The 22,270-nt window shown below is 43.6% G+C and overlaps 1 protein-coding gene across 1 annotated transcript; it reads left to right on the top strand.

The window, feature by feature from the left end:
• Positions 1-5,808: 5,808 nt before the first annotated feature.
• On the top strand, positions 5,809-20,987 carry ABHD3 (abhydrolase domain containing 3, phospholipase). The gene is made up of 9 exons (XM_081205764.1): positions 5,809-6,151; positions 7,426-7,589; positions 11,425-11,607; positions 12,760-12,805; positions 17,101-17,213; positions 18,853-19,026; positions 19,206-19,254; positions 19,343-19,508; positions 20,164-20,987. The coding sequence occupies exons 1-9, from the start codon at positions 6,005-6,007 to the stop codon at positions 20,340-20,342; spliced, it is 1,221 nt and encodes a 406-aa protein (XP_081061890.1). The 5' UTR covers positions 5,809-6,004; the 3' UTR covers positions 20,343-20,987.
• The last annotated feature ends 1,283 nt before the right edge of the window (positions 20,988-22,270 follow it).

Genomic DNA, 22,270 nt, shown 5'->3' with positions numbered 1-22,270 from the left:
GATGTGCCCTCCTGCGCATGCCCCGGTTCTGCCATTTTAGCTGCCGGGGGAGGGAATGGCCCCTCTCGGAACAAAGAGGAGATGTTCCTCAGCGCCACCTAGGGAGCCGAGACGTGTACTACGTTTTCTAAAGGCGTTTTCTGTTTCCGCTTTTCCTTGAAAACTTTCCAAAAAGGTTAAACGGGGATCTTGTCTGAATGGAAAAGTGTTTAGGATTATTAAGTACACACGTATAGATTTTCTGCTGCTGTCCATGAGGGCTATAGATGCCAGGATCCCCATAACACTGCTGCCCCTTCTAACCGGCATCATCTCATCACACCGATCGCGACCAAGATCTTTCATCCAAAGCGTCCAACTGTTTCTTGATAGTAGTAAAAATGTCCAAATGTTCTGATAGTAGTAAAAGTCATTTAAAGATTATGGCTATAAGACAAGACTATTATACACCACTCTTATGTGCTTAATAGAGACAGATGCTAGTTCCATAAAATTTATGGGTTCTTGGTACACAAAACTCGGTCGAGTATTACAGCCTGAACGTATCGGGAAAATGATACTGTATGGGCAAAGTACTTGATGCCAGCAAAGTTTTTATTAAGACAAAAATATATAACCTCAAGGAACCTGGTATTACAGGCATGCCTTACAAATAATAATATGTTCATTAACTTGTTTTTGTTTTGTTTTTTAAAAAGCTTTGGAGATTTTACTATTTCATCCACTGAAATTGCATTGAAAGATGTCATCCTTGCAGATATCCTTACTAATAATAGCCTGGTAATAACTTCCAGAGGACTAGCTGTATGAGTCTGTTGGTGCAAAAAGCAACCTTTTATTATGACATATATGCCTTTTTTGTACTAAAGTCCACAAGCTTTTGATTGCATGTATTGCACCAGCTGGCAGCCTTAGAAACTGTCAAACCAAATTCATTACTTTTCCCTTACCACTGAAAACAAAAAACAAGTACAATTCAAATTCCACCCAATAGATGGCAGATACTAGCCATCTAAAGTTGGGGCAGCAGGGGTGGGGGATTATTTTAAAGTGAGAAAACTGCAGGTGGCAACCCCCATTGTTTTCTTTCAGGTCTTGGGCTTCACTGATTCCCTGAGGAAGCCCGATGCAATGTGTTCTGAGTATTAATTAGGGAACTCTATTGTTATACCCCTTCTGCCTCTTTAAAGAATAACTGGATACAAAGCTGCGTCAGTGTATGGTAGCTTTCCCAGCTGTGTGCATACAATACATTTCCTGGTACGTAACAGCACCCTTCATGCAACACATGTCCAGCTTCCATTTTCATTCTGATTACCTAGCTAACAATTTCCTTTTAATGGTGCCTTTGTCGTTTTTCCTTATTGTTTGATGGTGCCTTCCTAGCATTCCATTCCAAGCCTATTACAGCTAGCCACTATTCAAATGTGCTGCTCTCAACTTTTGATTTCTATACATGATGGAATTTTCTTTTGCTTTGCAGGTGCGTTCCATGCAACAACTGGTGGCTTAGCTTCTGACACTGAGTATCTTTGGGGTGGATGGCTGAAGATGAGATGTCATGTGACAGGAGCAGGGTTGTACAGCAAGACCAGATGTACACTGAACATTTATAATGAACTACAAAGAAGGGTCCGAGCAATGGGAGCTCATCCTGTCGTAGGGATTTGAACCGCCGACCTTCCGATTGGCACTTAACTGTCAGGGGTACTTTACTTTTACCTTTTACAAAGAAGGGTAAGTTACTATGAAACACAGTACACTCTGGATTGGATTGTAACATTTTTATTATGTTGCCCAGAGAAATCTGTTTATGTGATAGCATATACAGTATAAATGAATAAATTTGTTTATCAGAGCAAAACACTTTTATAGATTTTACCATTTTCTTGCCTTTTTCTTTCTTGGCTCATAGTCATTGTGCTTTTTGTTCCCTTAACGTTTCTCAAGCTTTTTGGGTTGATGGCTCCCTTGACCAACTTCATTCTTTCTGCAGCACCCCTGTGGGGATCAGGAGCCCAGTTATGTCACCCTTGCCTGCAGAGCTGGCAGCCTCTCACCCTTTTTCAAACACCCACCCTGTTGGAGTATACCCTCAGCCTCCTCTCCCCTCTCTTTGGGAGTCCTCTGACCAGCTGCAGCTGCTGCCCAAGCCTTTGAGCTTTCCCTCCCCCCTTGCCCCAAAGAGAGGTGCCTCCTCACACTGCCCCACAGGGGCCTGAGAAGCAACCCCTGGCTAGTCCTAGAGGCACCGTTCGCCTTTAACATTTAGTCTGACGAAAAGTTCTGTGGAACTCAAAAGGTTGAGTCTGCATTTTTAACCCTGATTGGTCCTGATGGAAGATATTATTGTCAATATTTCATAAATTTATAAAACACAGCACATTGGAGCGATTAAAGTAGCATAAAATAAGCCTTCACTCACCTCCCCACTCAATCACCATGATCCTTGTAAATGCAATTATGATACAAGCAATTCATCTTCAACCTGTAACCCTAATTTAAAAACAACAACAGAGTTCTATGAAACCTGTTATGATTCTAGTACTTTCTCTAGAGACATCACCTTGCCAACAAAGGCCCGTATAGTTAAAGCTATGGTTTTCCCAGTAGTGATGTATGGAAGAGAGAGCTGGACAATAAAGAAGGCTGATTGCTGAAGAATTGATGCTTTTGAATTATGGTGCTGGAGGAGACTCCTGATAGTCCCATGGACTGCAAGAAGATCAAACCTATCATTCTTAAGGAAATCAGCCCTGAGTGCTCACTGGAAGGACAGATCCTGAAGCTGAGGCTCCAATACTTTGGCCACCTCATGAGAAGAGAAGACTCCCTGGAAAAGACCCTGACGTTGGGAAAGATTGAGGGCACAAGGAGGAGGGGACGACAGAGGACAAGATGGTTGGACAGTGTTCTCAAAGCTACCAGCATGAGTTTGACTAAACTGCGGGAGGCCGTGGAAGACAGGAGTGCCTGGCGTGCTCTGGTCCATGGGGTCACAAAGAGTCGGACAAGACTAAATGACTAAACAACAACTTTCTCTAGGAAGGGAATGGATTGTGAAAGCTGCTGAAACTCTAGGAAATTGGGGAACTCTAGTCCATTATTATCCTGAAATGGTTTAAAGGTATTAGACTAATTGATGGGAAAGACTAGTATCAATAGTTATTTTGCCTGATACCTAAATGTAGAGGGATAACAATGTACAGCTGTCATGGGCTGGCTGGATGCATAGAAGTGGTGGGAGGCACCAGCTGAATAACCCCCAAGGGAAAGAGGCTCAAACCTAGGGGACTGGTAGTGGGGTGATGACAAGTGGTCAGAGGGAGAAGAGGGAGCAGATTGGGAGGAGGTGTCAGAAACTGAAGAGGTAACAGGGTTTAGTGAGCAGGAAGAGGCTGTAGCAGAGAGCAGTCCAGAATCAGAGGCAGAAGTAGAAGCTGGAGAAGAGGGTTGCCAAGAGGCAGGCTGCTGAAGAATCAAGGGGTTCTCTCTGAGGAGATTTCACCCCTCCCATATCCAAGAATCTCCTGAGGAGTCTGCTGATTCTCCAGAGAGGAGGAGGCGTGTTCTGCTCTCTACTTATTCTGCTCCAGCACCACATCAAAGAGTCTGTCAGTGTGTCGGAGAGAGAGAGTGTTAGAGAGAGATTGTGTGTTTAGATAAGGTTGCTGCTAAGAGCAGCTGCAGACACTCAGTGCGGTTAAGCATTCATTTATGCTTAGACCTATTTAGCTCTGTATATAGTTGTATTATAGTTGTAGTTATAGAATAAAGAAGATATTCTACAGAGCTGCTCTCTGAGTTGTTTATATACTCTGCTAGACTCTGCTGTACTCTGCTGTGCGACAACTGTCTTCTTGTGGGAGTGAATCCGGTGCTCACAACTCTAAGCTGTGAGTCCACAGCACTTTGACCTGTTCCTGTGCAGAAGTGCTACCCAGCTCGCCTATCCCAGTTGGGCTGAAGTGGATGAGTCCAGTTAGTGGCACTGGCTCAAGGGCGATGCTGACACTCTCCAGCCCCCCACCGTTGCAACCAGCTCCTCTCCCCCCTAGTCTCCCAGAACATGAAGGGGAATGAAGAGGACAGAACAAAGAGGGACAAGATGAAGGTTCCTCAGGTTGCTGAGCAGGGACCCAGGGGAGGAGGAGACTTAGAGTGCAGTGGACCTTCAGTCCTCATTGCAGCAAGACCTACTAGGAAGAACTGCTGTGCTCTTTAGGCCTGATCTGTTTTCTTTCTTTGGATAAATAATTAACTTTACTGACACCATGAGAGTTATTGTTGACCAGCTCCCGACCCCTGCCTTGACAAGAGCACATTCTTGGCATACAAAATGTCCCAGGTGCAATCTCCAGTTTAAAAAAGATATCTAATAGCAAGTGGTGGTAAAGACCTCTGCCTGAGACCTCAGAGAGATCCTGCCAGTCTGTAGACCAGAGGTAGCCAAAATCAGCCCTCCAAATGTGGAAGAACTCCCCATAAGTTCCAGGCAGCACAGAAAACAATTGTGATGAGAGATGTAGTCTGGAAGACACCAGCTTAGCTGTCTCTGCTGTAGAACATACTGGTCTGGGTAAACAAATAGCCTGACCTGGTATTTTTATTTTTTCTATTTATTTCATAAAATTTATATACTGCTTGATTGAAAAAATAGCAAACAAACTTCAAAGTGGTTCATTGTCTCCAGCAGGGGGAGCTAACATGATTACAGTGGTACCTCAGGTTAAGTACTTACCGGTAATTCATTCCAGAGGTCCGTACTTAACCTGAAACTGTTTTTAACCTGAAGCACCACTTTAGCTAATGGGGCCTCCTGCTGCTGCTGCGCCGCCGGAGCACGATTTCTGTTCTCATCCTGAAGCAAAGTTCTTAACCTGAAGCACTATTTTTGGGTTAGCGGAGTGTGTAACCTGAAGCGTATGTAACCTGAAGCGTATGTAATCCGAGGTACCACTGTACTGTATTTCCCATTCTGTCTGGAATTGATCGGTGTTGAGCCACAATGTGTGGAGGACCCCATGTTGACAGCCCTACCCACCTGAGAGTTGGCCACAGTTGGCTCTGGCCAATTGGCCCTGTGGACAGTACTGAGCCAGATGGACCATACCTACAGTGGATGCCTATGGAGTTAAATTTGACTCTATATAAGGCATTTTCCATGTTCCTACGTGCCTGGGGGATTCTTGCAGCCATCTGGCTTGCTTCTGTAAAAATCTGAGTCCTGGACTAAATGGATAATTGCGGCATTAAACAGACATATGGTACTTTCAGTGAGACTGCCACAAATCCTGATAGCTGAAAGGTACGGACAGTACTGAAAATGGGATTTGAAAATCATTAATCCGTGAAGAGATCAGCCACGCAAACCTGCAACTTCTTGCAGACACGTTGATTTCAATGTCCAGAATAACCAAAAGCATCAAAGCTAATATTTGGACAGAGGTCTTTCCAGTAGCTGCCAATATTGGGGTTTTTTTTTTAGCGTGTGGCCTTCGCAACAAAGGCCGATCGAGCCATGTCACCAGGAAACGGATAGTGTCCGGATAGCCAGCATCACGGCCTGGTCGCCACGAGCAGCTTACCCCCAATTCAGCTTCAGTGTTTGCAATCGGGATAAAGGTCGGTCTGCACAGAGAGGAAGGAGAGCCAATCAATGCCCGCGTCCTGCCGATTGCCAGAAGGCCGGCTCCAGCCTCAATGCCCACCCATCCTCCCCAGGGAGAGAAGGGGGAGCGAGGGCGGAGCAGCGTGTCCTGCTATGCCCTGTGAAGAAGCAGCTACCGAGGCGGAGAGCTTCGTGCTGCTGGTGGTGCTGCTGCAGCCGCTGCAGGTGGCTGCTTTTATCGGATCCTTCCGGAGGGGGCGCTATCCTGCTTGGGCTCAGCCTCGACGGCATCGCAGCAGCAGCAAGACCACCAGCATCCTAGGCGTGCCGCGCGCTTCCTCGGGGCTGTGATGTAAGCTGCGGCCGCGCAGCTCGGCGGCGACTTCTGGAGAGATGAACCTGCAAGGGCTGACCCGCGGGGTGTCCTTCTATCTGGAGAGCCGCGTCCGGGAGGGGCTGCTGGCTTCCGGCGTCGGGTGGTCCCTGGTGCTGTGCTTCGGGGCCGCTTACGCCTGCTATTACCTCAGCAGCATCGCCAAGGTAGGGGGGCTTCTCGCGTCCCTGGGGAAGCGGGGCCGACCCAGGCCAATGGAGGAGGGAGCCGCAGGAAGCGGAAAAGGCCAGCTGAGGTCAGCGCCAGGCTAAGCCCATCTTTGAAATAAGCAGGGCTATTGTCCTTGGCTCGCCTCGGCTGCAGAGGCGGCGGAGGAAGCCTTTGCAGCGCGTGGCGCCCTATTGCAGGTCGATGGCTGCTGGGCTAGTTTGAGGGGCGGCTGGGGGGGGTCCCTTTTCGTTTTCACTGGGAAGGAGTGAAATGCAGGTCAGTTTGACTTTGAGTTCCCTGCTGGCTGGGCAACCTGGTGCTTCGGGATTGCGCAGCGCGTATTGCAGGTGGAAAGCAAGGTGGAAGGGAACAAAAAGTGAAATCTCAAACCTGGGGTAAAACATGTAGAATTATATACACTATTTTATACAAACAATCACACTTTACATGAGGAGTTGGCGTCTCCTTCAGGATGTGTATAGTTTTGCTTTTGCCTCCTAAGAAGAACCCAGCAGACAGACCAGAGGTCTAGCTAGTTAGGGACCTTGTTTTGCCAACCCAGTGCCTCAGGGAACCTCCATTCGCAGGGCAGGAAGGCAGTGCAGTAGCTCCTCTCCTCTTCTTGTTCCTCAGCAAGGAATACTCAGAGGTATACTGCCTTTGAACCTGGGGGTTGCATCTGTATGCTGCATGACTAGTAGACATTGATAGACCTATCCTTTCACAACGCCTCAAATAGTTTGTGTAAAAGTACATTTCATGGTGACAAACTCATGAGTCGTACAGGCGTTTTTCAGGATTCACAGTTCAACTGAGTGCAGCAAAAGGCTGTCAGCGTATAAAACTACACTGGCAGAAAATGGTAAGTGTGGACTATTTGAACCCAAAGGGGCAGTGTGTTTCCAGGCTGCAGCCCCAGAAAAGGTCCTCTCTCATTGCCACATTCTAGATCAGAGCCCCAAACCGTGGCTTGAGCTTTACCCAGGTGGCCCACAGCATGTCTGTAATAATACAATTGGCTGGATGGGTTTCTGTATAATTAGGAAATGACGAAGGGGCATGTAAAGTGAGGCTGCAGTAAATTAGGAAGAACGTTCAGTGAAAATAAGTTGTTGGAGAGAACCTGAAGGAGGGGAATAGCTTGAGCAAAGAATGGATCTTGCTCCACCAAAGCCATGAATAAATGTAAGACTGCAGTATGATGTTCACTTACCTAGGAGCAAGTCACATTGAACACAGTGCCAACACACTTGCCTTTTTCTCGCTTTAGAAACCTCAGCTGGTGACTGGCAGCAAAGGCTTATCCTGTTTCCTACAGGACCATTGCCCTGTGGTGACAGAAACATACTATCCCACTGTGTGGTGCTGGGAGGGCCGTATTCAGACTCTCCTTCGCCCTTTCATCACATCTCGACCATCTGTGCAATACCGGAAGTAAGTGCCTGTGTCCTTCGAAACCTTTCTTCTGTGAAATATTTATGAAGGTTCAATCATATTCTTTATAGATTGGTTCTGTACTGTTACCTCTAACATAAGATCTTAGTGTGGTGTACTGTGCTACGTTAGGCCCCTTCAAGAGTTGCTTTCCACATGTGTTGGGTGGAAGGTCAGTTTGAAGGGGAAAACCTACCGTATTTTTCGCTCTATAACACGCACCTGACCATAACACGCACATCGTTTTTAGAGGAGGAAAACAAGGGAAAAAATATTCTGAATGAAACAGTGGACGTATCATTTTTGTGCTTCATGCTGTGGCCACAGACATGTGATCTGATGGTGAATTTGGGGTGACCCAATGCAAAAATCCTGAGAATCCCTGTGGATCCATGCTTTGTAACCACGTTTTTGCACCATTGCAGCCCCAGGCAACAGTGGGTGCGTGATTTTTTTGGGGGGGCAGGCTGTAGCCATGGACATGCTATGTGCTCTGATGGTGAATTTTAGCTGACCCAATGCAAAGATCCTGAGGATCCATGTGGACCCATACTTTTTAACCACGTTTTTGCACCATTGCAGCCCCAGGCAACAGTGGGTGCGTGATTTTTTTTGGGGGGGGGACAGGCTGTAGCCATGGACATGCTATGTGCTCTGATGGTGAATTTTGGCTGACCCAATGCAAAGATCCTGAGGATCCATGTGGATCCATGCTTTGTAACCACGTTTTTGCACCATTGCAGCCCCAGGCAACAGTAGGTGCGTGATTTTTTTTTGGGGGGGACAGGCTGTAGCCATGGACATGCTATGTGCTCTGATGGTGAATTTTGGCTGACCCAATGCAAAGATCCTGAGGATCCATGTGGATCCATGCTCTGTAACCACGTTTTTGCACCATTGCAGCCCCAGGCAACAGTGGGTGCGTGATTTTTTTTTTGGGGGGGGACAGGCTGTAGCCATGGACATGCTATGTGCTCTGATGGTGAATTTTGGCTGACCCAATGCAAAGATCCTGAGGATCCATGTGGATCCATGCTTTGTAACCACGTTGTTGCACCATTGCAGCCCCAGGCAACAATGGGTGTGTGATTTTGGGGGGGCAGGCTGTAGCCATGGACATGCTGTGTGCTCTGATGGTGAATTTGGGGTGACCCAATGCAAAGATCCTGAGGATCCATGTGGATCCATGCTTTGTAACCACATTTTAAGTGGGGAGGGAAGGAAAAACACAGAAGGCTAAGAATGCAGGAGAGGGCTATAACGTGAGGAAAGGAAGGCAAAAGTTTCCCCCCACCCACCCAAACAAAACCAGCCAGCGTGCGCTCTCTCTCTCTCTCTCTCTCTCTCTCTCCCTCTCTCCCTCTCCCTCTCCCTCCCACCAGCATGACAGAAGAAAGCATTTTAACTGCATTAAGAACTATTTAGCAGCGAAACCTAAGCTTTGCCATCCCTTAAGAGGTACAGACACTGTAATCTTCCAGATCGCATGAATTTACAGGCAAAACACTGTTTAAGGATTTCATCATTTTAAATGGAAGAAAGCATATTTGAATGCTGTGTGTCTCCAAAAACAAAAAGCAGGAAGTCAAACCTGTAATCTCTCTTCCCTTCACAAACATTGTTCCCTCCGGAGCAGGGAGAGGATAGAACAAAGGACGCTCTGCTTTTCCTCTCTTCTTGCCTGGAGGGGAGGGGCTTTCCCTGCTCTTTGTTCCGTTTGAGCAAACACAGTAACGAAACAGAGAGGGTGGGCAGTAAGACCCTGAGGCAGAATGCAGGAAAGCCACAGCTTCCTCTCTCACGGAGCTCCCTTCTCCCTGAAGCGCGGTTTGATTTTTGCCTCATTTTTCGGCTCCAGGGACCACACATTCGCTGCATAACACGCACAGACATTTCCCCTTCCTTTTTAGGAGAAAAAATCTGCTTGTTATAGAGCGAAAAATACGGTATGTGCATTTAGCTGAATGCGCACAGTCAGGATTCACAATCGCACAGGTTCCACATTGCATAGACGAGCCTGTATGCATTTAGCCAAAATGCCCATAGGGGTGCATGGAAGTCTGAGGGCTGAGCTGGTACAAGTGGAGTCATTGGGATGGGGACGGCACATATTGCCCTGCCCCACCCCCCTTCACACCATTATGGAACATGTGGAAGGTGACTTCTGAAGGGGCAAGTGTATTCATACATATATGAGAACTGGCCACACTTCTGAGCACCCTATGTTATTGTAGCTAGTGTCTTTGAGGCGCTTCCAGTATCCTGAAGAGCTGTATGCACATGACAAACCTCTGGGCTCGGAAAAGGCACCAGACTGGTGGAAGGCTGTCTATTTTCTAAGAATCCCTGAGAATTTGCTGGAATTCCAGTTAAGTGGGAAGTTTTACTTTCTATTTAAGGGGTCTCTGATATTTATTTAGCATGGGAATAAATGGCTCTTCCATTGCTAATGGGGATGTGGGTGCAAAAGAGCTATGTATTGAGCCCACTTGGCAACAGAAGTTTTTCCCCACACACTTAATTCATACAGTATTCTGTTGCAGAAAGCAGACCTAAAACTGGCTACTAGGTTTCCTTTTCAGAGCTTTTACACTTAAGCAAAGTGGTCAGATGTTTGCTCCTCAGTAGTGGTACACAGCAGCTGCTAGACAGAAGCAGCACAGATGTTTTTTATTTTGGTATCTTAGTCATGTGTTTGCTCACACTGCTCTGCTTACACAGCAGTAAGTTTTTAAGATTGATTTAATAGTTTCACCTTGGTTGCCCTTTTCTTGCTACTGTACATTAAATTAATGCATATAGAAAGATGTTCAATCATTTTTAAAGAACTGCAGACAGAAAAGCAAAGCAGATTTTTTTTTACCTCCCTCTCCATCCCTATATGTGCTTACTCACCTTAGTCTAACCAAGGAGTCCACTTGATGGACCTTGACCTGCATGCGTGAACTGGATGCACACCCACATGCATGCCTGAATGCAGATGCTCTCTGTCTGCACTTCATGGTTTTCAGCTGAGTGTGCATTTGGATTCATGTTCTGGAGAGGGAAGCATGATTGAATGTGCATCTGAATGCATCTTCCACAAAAAGCAGTGTAATCCAGTTAGAGCACATCTGATTTAGGCCTACTGTTCTTGATCTAGCCAATGATCTATGCATGGAAACCTGTTTCCTTGTGTGGAATTGATCAGGTTGGCTGACTCCATGAGACCAGTTCTAATGACAGCACATGCAGTTTCAGGAAACCAGGAAGCACCTGCTGCTCTAACAACTGCCACTGATCCTCCTCACAACTTGAGAAGAGCTTCATCAGGTTTCCTGTGGAGATTGGGCTGTGGCATCATGCACCTTAGGGCATGGGTTGAGGCTAACTCCTGACTTGAGCCATTATTGACATTGCAAGGGGCAATCCATGCCATAGTTTAAAGGATCCGGGAAAGAGAATTGGGCTCTCAGCTGCATATTATCCCGGACCAGTTCATTCCCCATTTTAAGACCCAAGCTGAAGGAAGCAAGTAGCCAGCTGTGCCTTGTCTTTCAGCCAGCTGGTTGAGGCCTCATGCCTGCCTGCTATTTTCTGCTGCCAATGTTTGGAGACAGCATGAAAGCAGTGTGCATGCCAGCCCTGACCTCCTCCTCCCCCCCTTTAAGCAACAACACAACTTTCTTGCAAACCTTGAGGAGTTGTCCTAAGGTGGGGCCTCTCTTTTCTCCCATTCTCCTACTCCCTGTGTCCACCCGTGAAACATCTGATTAATGAATGGGAGTGATGGCGGTAGAGTGATTTTTTTCTTTATTGTTGTTCTTGCAAAGCTAACCATTGTTGGTTTTTCCAGTGAGCTTATTACAGCAACTGATGGAGGGCAGATTTCACTGGACTGGTTTGACAATCATGATAGCATTCATTACCCAGATTCCAGCACCAGACCCACTATCCTCTTGCTGCCTGGCCTCACGGGAACTAGCAAGGAATCCTACATTCTCCATATGATTCAGGAGAGCAAAACACTGGGCTACAGGTAAAAGCAGCTTGGCTTGTTAATGTTTCTGTTTCACCACTCGGATTAAATTTGCACAAGCAGGAAGCCACAATCATATGTAGCGGGTAGAGGAGTAGCACAGACAGCACTTGGAGACACTTTCCATCCCTTTGTTGGCCCTGACTTTCCACCCACCTGATCTGCCACAGGCTCCTTTGGTAGCTGTCTCCGTGACCTACTTCCAGTCTCCACCACCACTACAGCAGACCATCTCAAAGATGGTTCCTGACGTGTTGGGAGACTTCAATCAGGGATCCATGCAGACTTAGCTTGACTGGGGTAAAGAACTGGTGACTACCTTAGCATAGTGGCAAAGAATATGAGTTGTGAAGTCCCTGGCTGAAATCTGACCATCCATGAACTCTGTTAGTGGACCTAGGCAAGTTACTGTTACTTAGCTTCAGTCTGCCAACCCATCAGCACTAAGAGCATCATAATAATAATAATGAACTGCTTGGCAAGGTTTACTGAGGTTATGCATGTGAAACACTTAGGGAAAGGTCAGTATCAACAATACCTCTGCTTGTGTAGTTCAGACACCCCAGAAACTAAATGCAGGAGTGTGGAAGACAGGGCAGGAGTGTTTGTGTGCGCGCGCATGTATGTGCAGAGGGTGGTGTATTCACGTTGCCCTCAATGGTCCAAGCTATCACCACACAGGCATAAGCTTATGTGGAGTGAACAAATTGGTCTCAGAGGATGTAAGCTCTGTGGTGAATGTCCACCAAGCCAAATCCATCACAGTGAGAGAAAGGAAAGGGGAGAGGGAGAGAGAAAGAAAGATTTCTTTCATCAGTGAGGGGAACTTGCCCTTCTCCACCTGGGGATGGGAATTGTTTCAAAGGATTGTTTCAGTAGAGGCAGTGACTATTACATCCCAATTCCATACCAACATTCCTTTCGACAGTGAGGAAGCATTGCTGTTTTACTCGCCCTCCCGCCATGTTAACACACTCCCTGTTTACATGTCATACGTTTGTGCAAAGCAATGTGTATGTTGATGTCCCTGATTTGAATAATGGGCAACTCTATATTTTTTAACTGGAGCAGCTTTGAAATGTGCGGATCTTCACATCCAAAGACACACAGGTTAACAGTTCTGATAAATGGTGCTCTTCTGTTTTTTTAAAGGTGTGTGATTTTAAACTATCGAGGAATTGCTGGTGAAAATCTCTTGGTAAGAATTGCTCTTAAATTAAGTAAGAACACTGAGCAACCATAATGTTAGCATATAGCATGGGTGCGAATACCTGCAAGCATGCAACACTTCATAAGCAATTTATGGTTAATTCCCATCTCTGGGAGGGTTGGTTCCTCATTGACAATTGTGCCTCTTTATCTCATACATTGCAAAAATAAGAAAATAAAACAGTAAGTAAATGTCATATAAATAAGGAATCTACATCATTCATTCATTCATTCATTAAATTAATCAGTAATTTTTCATGTTTTAACTGCGTTTAATTAATCTACTAAATGATTTACCTACATAGAAATTTATCTAACTTGGAAAACAAAATAAGGACTTCCAGATTTGTAGATTCAATTGAAACATTACTGGAGGTTTGTTCAGTGAACCCCCATAAGGAGGCATGGACAGCTGCCAAAGGAGACGCTAGTTCCAGGCTGGCCCTTTGCGAGAGTCTTGACAGGAGGAGGAAGTGGAACGTAGAAGCACTTCTACCTATCACTTACTGCAATAGATGGTGTTGAGTTGTAAGGCCTGGTGGTTGTCATGCTGGGGGCAAGATGAGGCTAGTGTCAAGGTCTGGCATGTTCAGGCAGCTGCCAGGCTTCAGATCTATGCTGAAAAGGGCCCAAAGTTGATCCCTGACCTTGCCACTGTGGCCACTCTTCTTGCTCGCTATACAGAAGGAGAGGATAGAAGCTGCTCCTTGTCACTTTCTCTTGTTGCTTGATTGCTTGCCTAAATGGTGATGGTAGGAAAGAGGAGGAGGAGCTACTGCTGTTGCTTGCTTTCTCTCCTCAAGGCAGCCGTACAGAGGGCCAGTCCGCACATTCTTGCAAGTAGTGATGACAACAGGGAGCAGCTCCTTGGTCACTGTTGGTGATGAATGGGCCGGTGGACCCAATCCCACTTCTGTCCAGAGGGGGAGAGGGCAGGTGGGTGAACAAACAGAGACTACTGCTCCTCACTATGGCCTACATGTTCACTTACCCATTGGCTCTCTAAGAGATGAGATACTCACGCAAGCGTAAGGAGAAGCTCATCAAGGGCAACTTTTGCAGCACCCCAAAACCTAAAGCCAGCTCTGGAAGTAGGTTTGGAGGCAGCATGTGGAGATGCAGAAGCAGCCTTCCCTACTTGTTCAGATCAGTGACCAAACAATTTTAGGGTTTGCGAGGATTTAAGGTACCCTATAAGCCCACATGGTCCTTCTTCCTTCCTTCATTTAATCTGCCTCCCCAGAAGGCGTGGAGATGCACATTCAGTGCATCCTTCCTATCTCTGCAAGCTACAAGGTGCCGTGGGCTGAGGTTGTAGAGGGGGATGATAAAAGGGTCAAGCTCACGTACCATTGCTGCTCCATACACTTTTTGAAAGATGTCTCTTTTACTACCACTCCAGATTTATGTATTTTTGTGTTTTCATACAATAAACCCACAACTTATGTGGGGGTTATGTTCTGGGGATCGCGCCTAAAGCCAAAATTGTGTCTAGTCCAAACCCATTGGGTTCAATGGTGGGTGAGATTGCCAAAGTCATTTTCCCCAGAACTTCTTTTCCATCCCGTTTTTGCCATGTGTGTAAAGCTGAATGTGCACAAGTTAAATGCACTTAAGATGTGGGCTTAATATACTGTAAACAGCCCTGTGATTCTCAGATGAAGAGCAGTATAGCAATTTAATAAATAAAGTGAAATAAATTTATTTATCTTTCCCCCAATAGCAACTAAGAAGATGGAGGAGTTTCCCCCCAAAAAATGAGGAGTCAGTGAGAAGTTATATAAATGATTAAGGTCTAGGTCTTGTCATATAACAGCTGTTGCCAGCCTCTGGAGAGGATTTTTACATGTGAAACACAGTGTACAGTTTTACACATTTAACATGCTGGTTTCAAAGTATGAATAATACATTCTCTTAATGAAAGAAATGTGAGAATCCATTTTCAGCATACTTCTGGAGATGAACGTACAAAGCAGTTTTGTGGCACACCAAGCCCTTTTTGATTATATTTCAGATGAAGTGAAAAGATCTTTTGTTTAGCTGTACTTTGTGAAATGCCATGTAATCGGCTTTGCCTGTTTTACCAATAAAAGGCTGTTTCCCCCTATAAACAGCTGCAGTTGTAACTCGTCCAGCGTATAATTTTTAGCATAATAATATAAAATCCAGGCATAATGGTTCTGAAGCGATAAACAAGAAATGAGTTAAGACAAGCACAGGCACATGCAAGTAAGTTATCTTAATCCTCAGAGCACAAATAAACTCCCTCATTTTGGCAAACAATGCAATTTTAAAGAACTAAATTACAAATAAAATACCAGAAGATTAATGGTGCAATGCTATGCATGTTTACTCTGTTCAGTGTGGCTTGCTTCTAGTTAAGCATGCAGAGGACTGTGGCTTAAGGCACACTTTCCTGGTGATCAACCCCATTTAACCAATTGGAAATTCTGGGGTAACATGCTTAGAATTGCACTGCATATTGCCAAGCAAATTAAGATATTTTTTTCTAATTAAATAATTTAAAGGAAGCTGAAGTTTTAATGTCTGTGCTACCTGGGAGTTTAGCTTGTGGAAGAAAACAGCAATGCAATCATATACATGTGTACTCAGAAGTAAGCCTTGCTGTTTCATTAATGTCATCCGGCGGGCAGAACTCCCATTGAGTTCGGTAAGCGAGTATTAAATTGCAAGTGTAGAGTTCAGCCTAAAACATCTAATGGGGCCAGTCTGAAGAGTCACTGCATTGAAAAATCAAGGTTTCTCCCTTTTACTTAGTAGTCAGAGGCTGTTCTGCGCACACATCTGCACTGAGCACAGTTCCTTTTTAGATAGATTGTACGTGAACTACCCTTAAAAAGAAAATGCTATGCCGAAGTATTCCAAATTTTGTTGATTTTGTAGCTCATCTTGTAATGGACTGTGATGGATGGAGTCAGATGGGAAAGAAGGCGGAGCAATGGAGACAACATCAAGTGGCCATGGTTTTAACCCATCGAATGCCAATTATTAGCAGTAGGTCTTCATTTCAATTTTCAGCTCAGCCGTGGACTCACTGCTTAGGCTTGAGTGTCCCAACCCAGCATTTGCTGAACTAAAGAGGAAGAGGCAGTTAATCAGCCCTGAATCAGCATATTACCCACCTGCATGCACCTTTCCTATCGGCTTTGCCTCAGCTTGACTCATTTCTTTTGTTTCAGACAGAGCCCAAAAATTAAACACTTCAGGCATTTACAGGGGAGAATTTGTGGGTGTGGAAGGGGTATCCATGCTCCATTTCCCCCGGACGTTCAAGTGCCTCCTGTAGGGTATGGAAGCCAGTGTTTCCCTCTTAATGTCTAAGCTCCAAATTATTTTTCATGAAAACACAGCATAATAAACTTACTTGCCTTTCAGATGCCACAAGATTCTTTGCTATTTTAGGATCTAATACCTCTTAAGCTTCACCCCGCCATCTGCATAGTAAGAATAATAATGCTGGCTTGCTTTAAAAGTTTGCTTAGAGAGGACTGTTTGCAATATTTTGAGCTTTAAAGAAAAAAGCACATTGTTTAAATATTAAATCATGTTATATGACCATTATAATAAGTCATCATGGGATATCAAGCAGTAGGCGTCAGCACCCTTACAACTTAGGTAATTGTTCCACAGGACAAGTGGGGCAGGTCTATTCTACCTTGCTATGGCAGCAGCGATCCAGCTGAAAGCTTTTATTGGTTTATCCTAGGTTGTGGTACAAAGTGCCTTTAGGAAGTGGTACTGATGAGTTACCCACATGCTCCTTTTCTGTACAATTCCGCACTGTGCAAGAACTTTGTGCACAATGGTTTTAGTGAAGATGGCTCTTGCCAGTGTTGCTATGTTTCTGTACGCTGTTACGGTACTCTCGATCAACTTTGCACACCAGTGCAACAGTTATTGCATCTAACTGTGTGCACTGATTTGTAACTGGGCTCCTAAGCCTAATTACAAATATACATCTTTTGTAGAATACATTTCCTTAACATATTGTGAGCTTAGAAGGATTTGATTGCTTTGCAAAAGTTATAGTGTAGCGGGGAGAGGGAGTTTATAAAATTTTAGTAGTGCTGCTATTAATACTAAAAGTGAATGCACTTGAAATCTTACCTCATTGAATATCATAACTTCTAAAAGTGTCATTGGTGCTTGTGTTAATCTTTTTGTATTATATTGCTGTATCAACCAACCTGGTGCTGCGTTGGCCTTGGCTGAAAGGCAAAACAAGTGTTTATTGTACTCTTTCCCACTTTTGGTTTCTTACAGACCCCAAGGACTTACTGTGCTGCTAATACAGAGGATTTGGAAACTGTTATTCATTATGTACACAACTTGTACTCCTCAGCTCCGTTGATGGCAGCAGGTGTTTCTATGGGAGGGTAAGTATTTATGCAACATAAATCCCAGTAGTGTAACTCTGTGGTCATTAGAAACCAATTTGCAAAGGCCCTCAATAAAGATTCTGCATACACAGCACAGACTCCATGGGAAATGTACTAAGTCTAATTTTCCATCGTGTTTCTACTTCTTCTTGAAAGAGAGTTTTACAGGGGAAGAGTGATTTTTCTCATTCAACCTTCCACATCATATGCTTTTGTTTACCATAATTACTTACAAGTTTATTTGCTGGAACTGTTGGTAGCTCTCAGAAAACAAGTGACAATAATTGGCACACATGACTGGTGGGAGCTATGTTTGAACATTTAAGCAGCATTTTATTTATAAACCTCAGACCTGAATTAAAGGCATCTGCAGGATAGTAATCAGTATTTTATCATTATATACATCTTGTGTGATTGTAGGATATGATTAATACAATTAATGTAACCAGTCTTCAGAATTGTGGGATGTGACCTACATCTTGTGATACAGTTTATTGTATTGGACCAGTCACTTTCCTTCTTGTTTGGGTTTGATTATGGCAGTTGGTTTACAAGTCATTATCATAGGGTTATAGTACCATGAGGGAGAGATGCTTTGCTGCTTACCTGAGGCAGTCAGCTCTGTGTAACTGTTTATATTCCTTAGGGATTTGGTTATTGTTAGTAGGAGACTTCTAAGACATAAACACATAATCAAACGCCTTGTACCCTAGACTGTTTATTAAAGAATTTGTATAAAAGATTTGTATAAAAGGGAGGCAGCAAAGAAATGTTTCCTTCCCCTCCATTTTGATCTGTTTTATTGTGCATATGAACCACCAGCTGTAAACTGGAACACATTTATCCTTACCCAGTCTTTGTCGTTCTTCAAAAGTGCAGCACCAGCCCAGCTAACACTAAAAACTTTTACAAGACCTTTTCAGACATCATAGGAAAGCAAAAATGTTTGCCACAGTCTATACTGTATACACAACCTTACACATAAAATGACCCCAGAGGAATGACAAAAATTGCTGCTGCTGACACTAATATGTTAGTCTCGCAGAAGCAGCAAAAAGAACAACCCCTGATTGGCCGTGATCTATCTTTTGCCTGTAGAATGGGCTGTCCTTCCCGTTCCTTTACACTGTAACCCCAGTGCCTTTGAAAAATTGATATTGGGGACAGTGTGGAGTATAGTGTGGCAAACTGTGGGAGGAGCAGGAAGTAGGCAGAAATTGCATCTCCATTTGCATGAGTTTTTTTCCATAGGTCCCTACTTGTAGGAATAATATTGTTGACTACCAAACAGAGTTTGGGCAAGAAATACTGCAATAATATATCCAAAGCACTCAGGGAAAAACACACATACGCTAATACCCACGACAGCTTTCTTCAGATTGAGTCGGATATCAGTCTAGTGAATTCAGGTAAACTTTTAATTTAGTTGGTTGAAAGTTTCAAAGTTATTATTTGTATCATAAGCCATGATGGAAGCATATTAAAACGTTTGGCCCCACAATGCCACGCACATGATGGCTAGTATTGCCTCGACTAGTTTCAGTGCTTCATCTCTTATTACAAATGTTTAGGACTGAGGTATTTTCATTTGTGATTTCTTCTTCTTTTTACCTATTTGTTTATCTCTTGTTTGTAGCATGCTCCTTTTAAATTATTTGGGCAAAACTGGCAGAGAAACACCACTGAAGGCTGCGGCAATTTTTTCAGCAGGATGGAATGTTTTTGAATCTGCAGACTCACTGGAAAAGCCAGTGAACTGGCTTCTCTTTAATTACTACTTAACCAGCTGTCTACAGTCTTCGATTATTAGGTGAGTCAACCTCACATCCATTGTGAAAGACCATAATATATTAGCATGAAATTCAGGTTCATTGCCAGTCATGTCAAATAGGTTATGGTGTGTTGAAGGAAGCAGTACCCAAGCGAAAGCTGTCATCTTTGGCTATTTTTGCTCATGTGGTTACTCTCGGATCTCTATTTATTTTACAGACATCGGGAAATGTTTGATAAGCTGTTCAATATGAACCTTGTCATGAAGGTATGAGGGTTAGCCATTTGTATTTCACTTCATGTTTTTATTTTTACTAACACTTACATAAATCCTTTACTTGAATTCTGTACTTCAGGCTAAGACCATTAGGGAATTTGATAAGCAGTTCACCTCAGTCATGTTTGGCTACCCTACAATTGAGGATTACTATGCAGATGCTAGTCCATGCCGTAGGCTGAAGAGAATTGGAATTCCAGTGTTGTGCTTAAATGCTATGGATGATGTCTTCTCACCAAATCATGGTAAGGTTTTTTCCCTTTTAAGAAGATGCTGTTGGTTGACCTCAGCGATTGAGTTGTGTCTGAAACAGAATGAGAAGTTAGTACAGAACTAGGTGTGCAGTGTAATTTTCTTATGGCATTCCACTCAACGCACAAGTCGCCAAATATTTGCACCAATAAAGGGTATACAATAATAATTATGGGCGGCTTACAGAATATCTAAAAACTTAATAAAAACATCAAGCCTTAAAAACCTCCCAGTACAGGGCTGCCTTCAGGTGTCTTCTAAAAGTTGTGTAATTCTTTATCTCCTTCACATCTGAAGGGAGGGCATCACTAGCGAGAAGGCCCTCTGACTTCATAGTCAGAAAAAGAAACCTTACATAAAGCATTGTCATAATTCTTGATCTTTTGTTACTGTATAACATCTCTGGCTGGCTGTATTTTTAATCATGCAGAATGAAAATACAACCTTTAACAACCCAGAACCCCAGACTTTTGTATGTCATAGTTCAGTTAAAACTTTTATTACCAAAACTGGTCTTCATAAAATTGATCTTTTAAAGCTGCATTCTGCTGACAGCAGAACTGCACTTCACCAAAAACATTCATTGTGTTATAGACTGAATGATAGTTATGAGATGGGAGCTTATACTTTGTTCCCTTATTTCTTTAGCCATACCAGTAGAAACTGCAAAACAAAATCCTAATGTGGCTTTGATTCTTACTTCTTGTGGAGGCCATATTGGTTTTCTGGAAGGACTGTGGCCAAGAAGATGCACATACATGGACAGAGTCTTCAGACAATTTGTTCAAGCTGTGTTTGAGCACGGAAGCAAAATCCTTAACATATAGCAACTTATCAGAACCATGACTACAGCACAGCGGCATATTATGATCAGGGTAACGAAGCTTAATGCACACGATTTAGCAAATAAGCCAGCAAATGGATGAAATCCATTATTAGGAGCGAAATATAGTTTGCTTTGATAATTTTGCAATATAGTTACTTTTTTATTTTAACATGCCTTATAAGAATGACCTTAAATAAAAAGAATACTCTGCACACATTAAATTGCACTTAACCAAAACCATGTAAGTAAACCAATAAAAATTACTCAGGTTTTTTTATTATTTAGATAATTGATTTAGGAATCTTGCATACTTGTTCACATGCACATAACATTCAAAACCATGATTCTATTGTAATACATGAAGTGGGCTTGTCTCTAAGGGCACTTATGGAGGAAATGCTTTAGGAAGATTTTAAAAGTAATGCAAATAGGAGTTTAAAAAGCCATCATTAACTTTAGCCATGGGCTACAATAGCATTACAGCACTTTAGACCCTATGGGGATTATATGTACTGCTTTTTCATTTACGTTGATGCCATATATGTCTTACTTTTTAAACATTGTTAATTAACTTATAACATTTATATTTATACCAGATGTTTTATGTTGAAATGCAGAATGGAAATAAATTACATTTTTAAAGAAACATATTCGTTTAATTTTCTGTGCAATAGCAGGTAAAGTTTGTATATAAAGTATGTTTCATAGAAGGAAAACTAAGCTTCTCATTAGAAAGATTAGGAAATATGTAATACAAAGTATAATTGCCCCAGGCTGAATAGCATCACTGGATTATTTTCAGTCTCACTCTCCATCCCACTGAGAATAAAAACAGTATCAGGAAGAGATATAAATATTTGGGGGGGGGCCACCAGGTGGCGCGTTGGAAGATGGCCGACAATAACATCTCTCTGACCCATACGAGGTACTAAGGGGCTGCTATGGGAAATATGCAGCCTTCCTAAGCTCCCCCAGGATGTGGGAGAGCACTGTCCTGCCAGCGGTGTTCACAATGCACTCCCTGATACGAGTGATGGGGCTGCCGAACACTTGGCACAGGCCCTCGGTGAAGTCAGATCTTCCTGATGCCGATTCCAATTAGCGCGTGCTGGTTGCTTCAGCTTGGAATTATAATTGGAAACATACGATTAGAAATGAAGCTGAAAGCACATACATCAAGTAAAGCTCGACTGATAAGACTGCTGATTAATGGATCTCTGCGACCAGGAGTGACGGACGGATAAGTAAATCTTCTGATGAATTACCACAAGGAGACTGTATGTTTGGAATGAAGGGGAGGTGGAGGAAAAAACTCTTTTTGTTCTGCATGATGTGACATTAATAACCCTTCACCCCAGATAGAAACAAGATCGTCACGTTTTTATGAATCATAGGCAGGACTTTAAGAACTATGTGGGATGGATTATAATAGGAAAGAAGACTGGAGAACGGTGAGAAAAGAGAAAATTTTTTATGCCGCAGTTAAAAAATGGCCTCTCGCCAAGACAGGCTTGCCAGAGGAGGAAGGACTGGGGGAGGAGAATCAGGATTGTTCGAATGAGAAGGAATGTTGGAATGTGAGTTTGGCCTGACAGAGCCCCCAGACTCATTTGATTTATTTGGTAAGCCTGAGAAAAATAAAGGACAGATCGGAGATTAATTTTGTTTATGGAAGCGTTGTACAGAGGCTGTCCCTGATCGATATGATTTTTGGAAGAGTACAAAATCCACATAGAATGCCAGCTTTTAACCTGCTTGTGAAAATCATCAGAGATCGCAAAGAAAGGAATTTATGATAACAACAAGAAGAGAAAAGAAGTAATAAAGGACTATCCGGATCAAACTGGACAGAACTGTCTAATTAAAGCAGTAAGATAAGTGATGCTGTTTTGGACTCGAGCGGAGCTTGATGTATGGGCACCCCCAACA

This window comes from Podarcis bocagei (assembly GCF_964188305.1).
Source record: "Podarcis bocagei genome assembly, chromosome: 8".
Taxonomy (NCBI): Eukaryota; Metazoa; Chordata; class Lepidosauria; order Squamata; family Lacertidae; genus Podarcis; species Podarcis bocagei.
Note: the sequence above shows the minus strand (reverse complement) of the source record. Positions and strands in the feature narration are given on the sequence as shown.

Coding starts and splice junctions, on each gene's coding strand:
- ABHD3 (XM_081205764.1), top strand. CDS start 6,005: ATGAACCTGCAAGGGCTGACCCGCGGGGTGTCCTTCTATCTGGAGAGC. Junction 7,590..11,424: donor CCATCTGTGCAATACCGGAA/GTAAGTGCCTGT, acceptor TGGTTTTTCCAG/TGAGCTTATTACAGCAACTG. Junction 12,806..17,100: donor TTGCTGGTGAAAATCTCTTG/GTAAGAATTGCT, acceptor GGTTTCTTACAG/ACCCCAAGGACTTACTGTGC.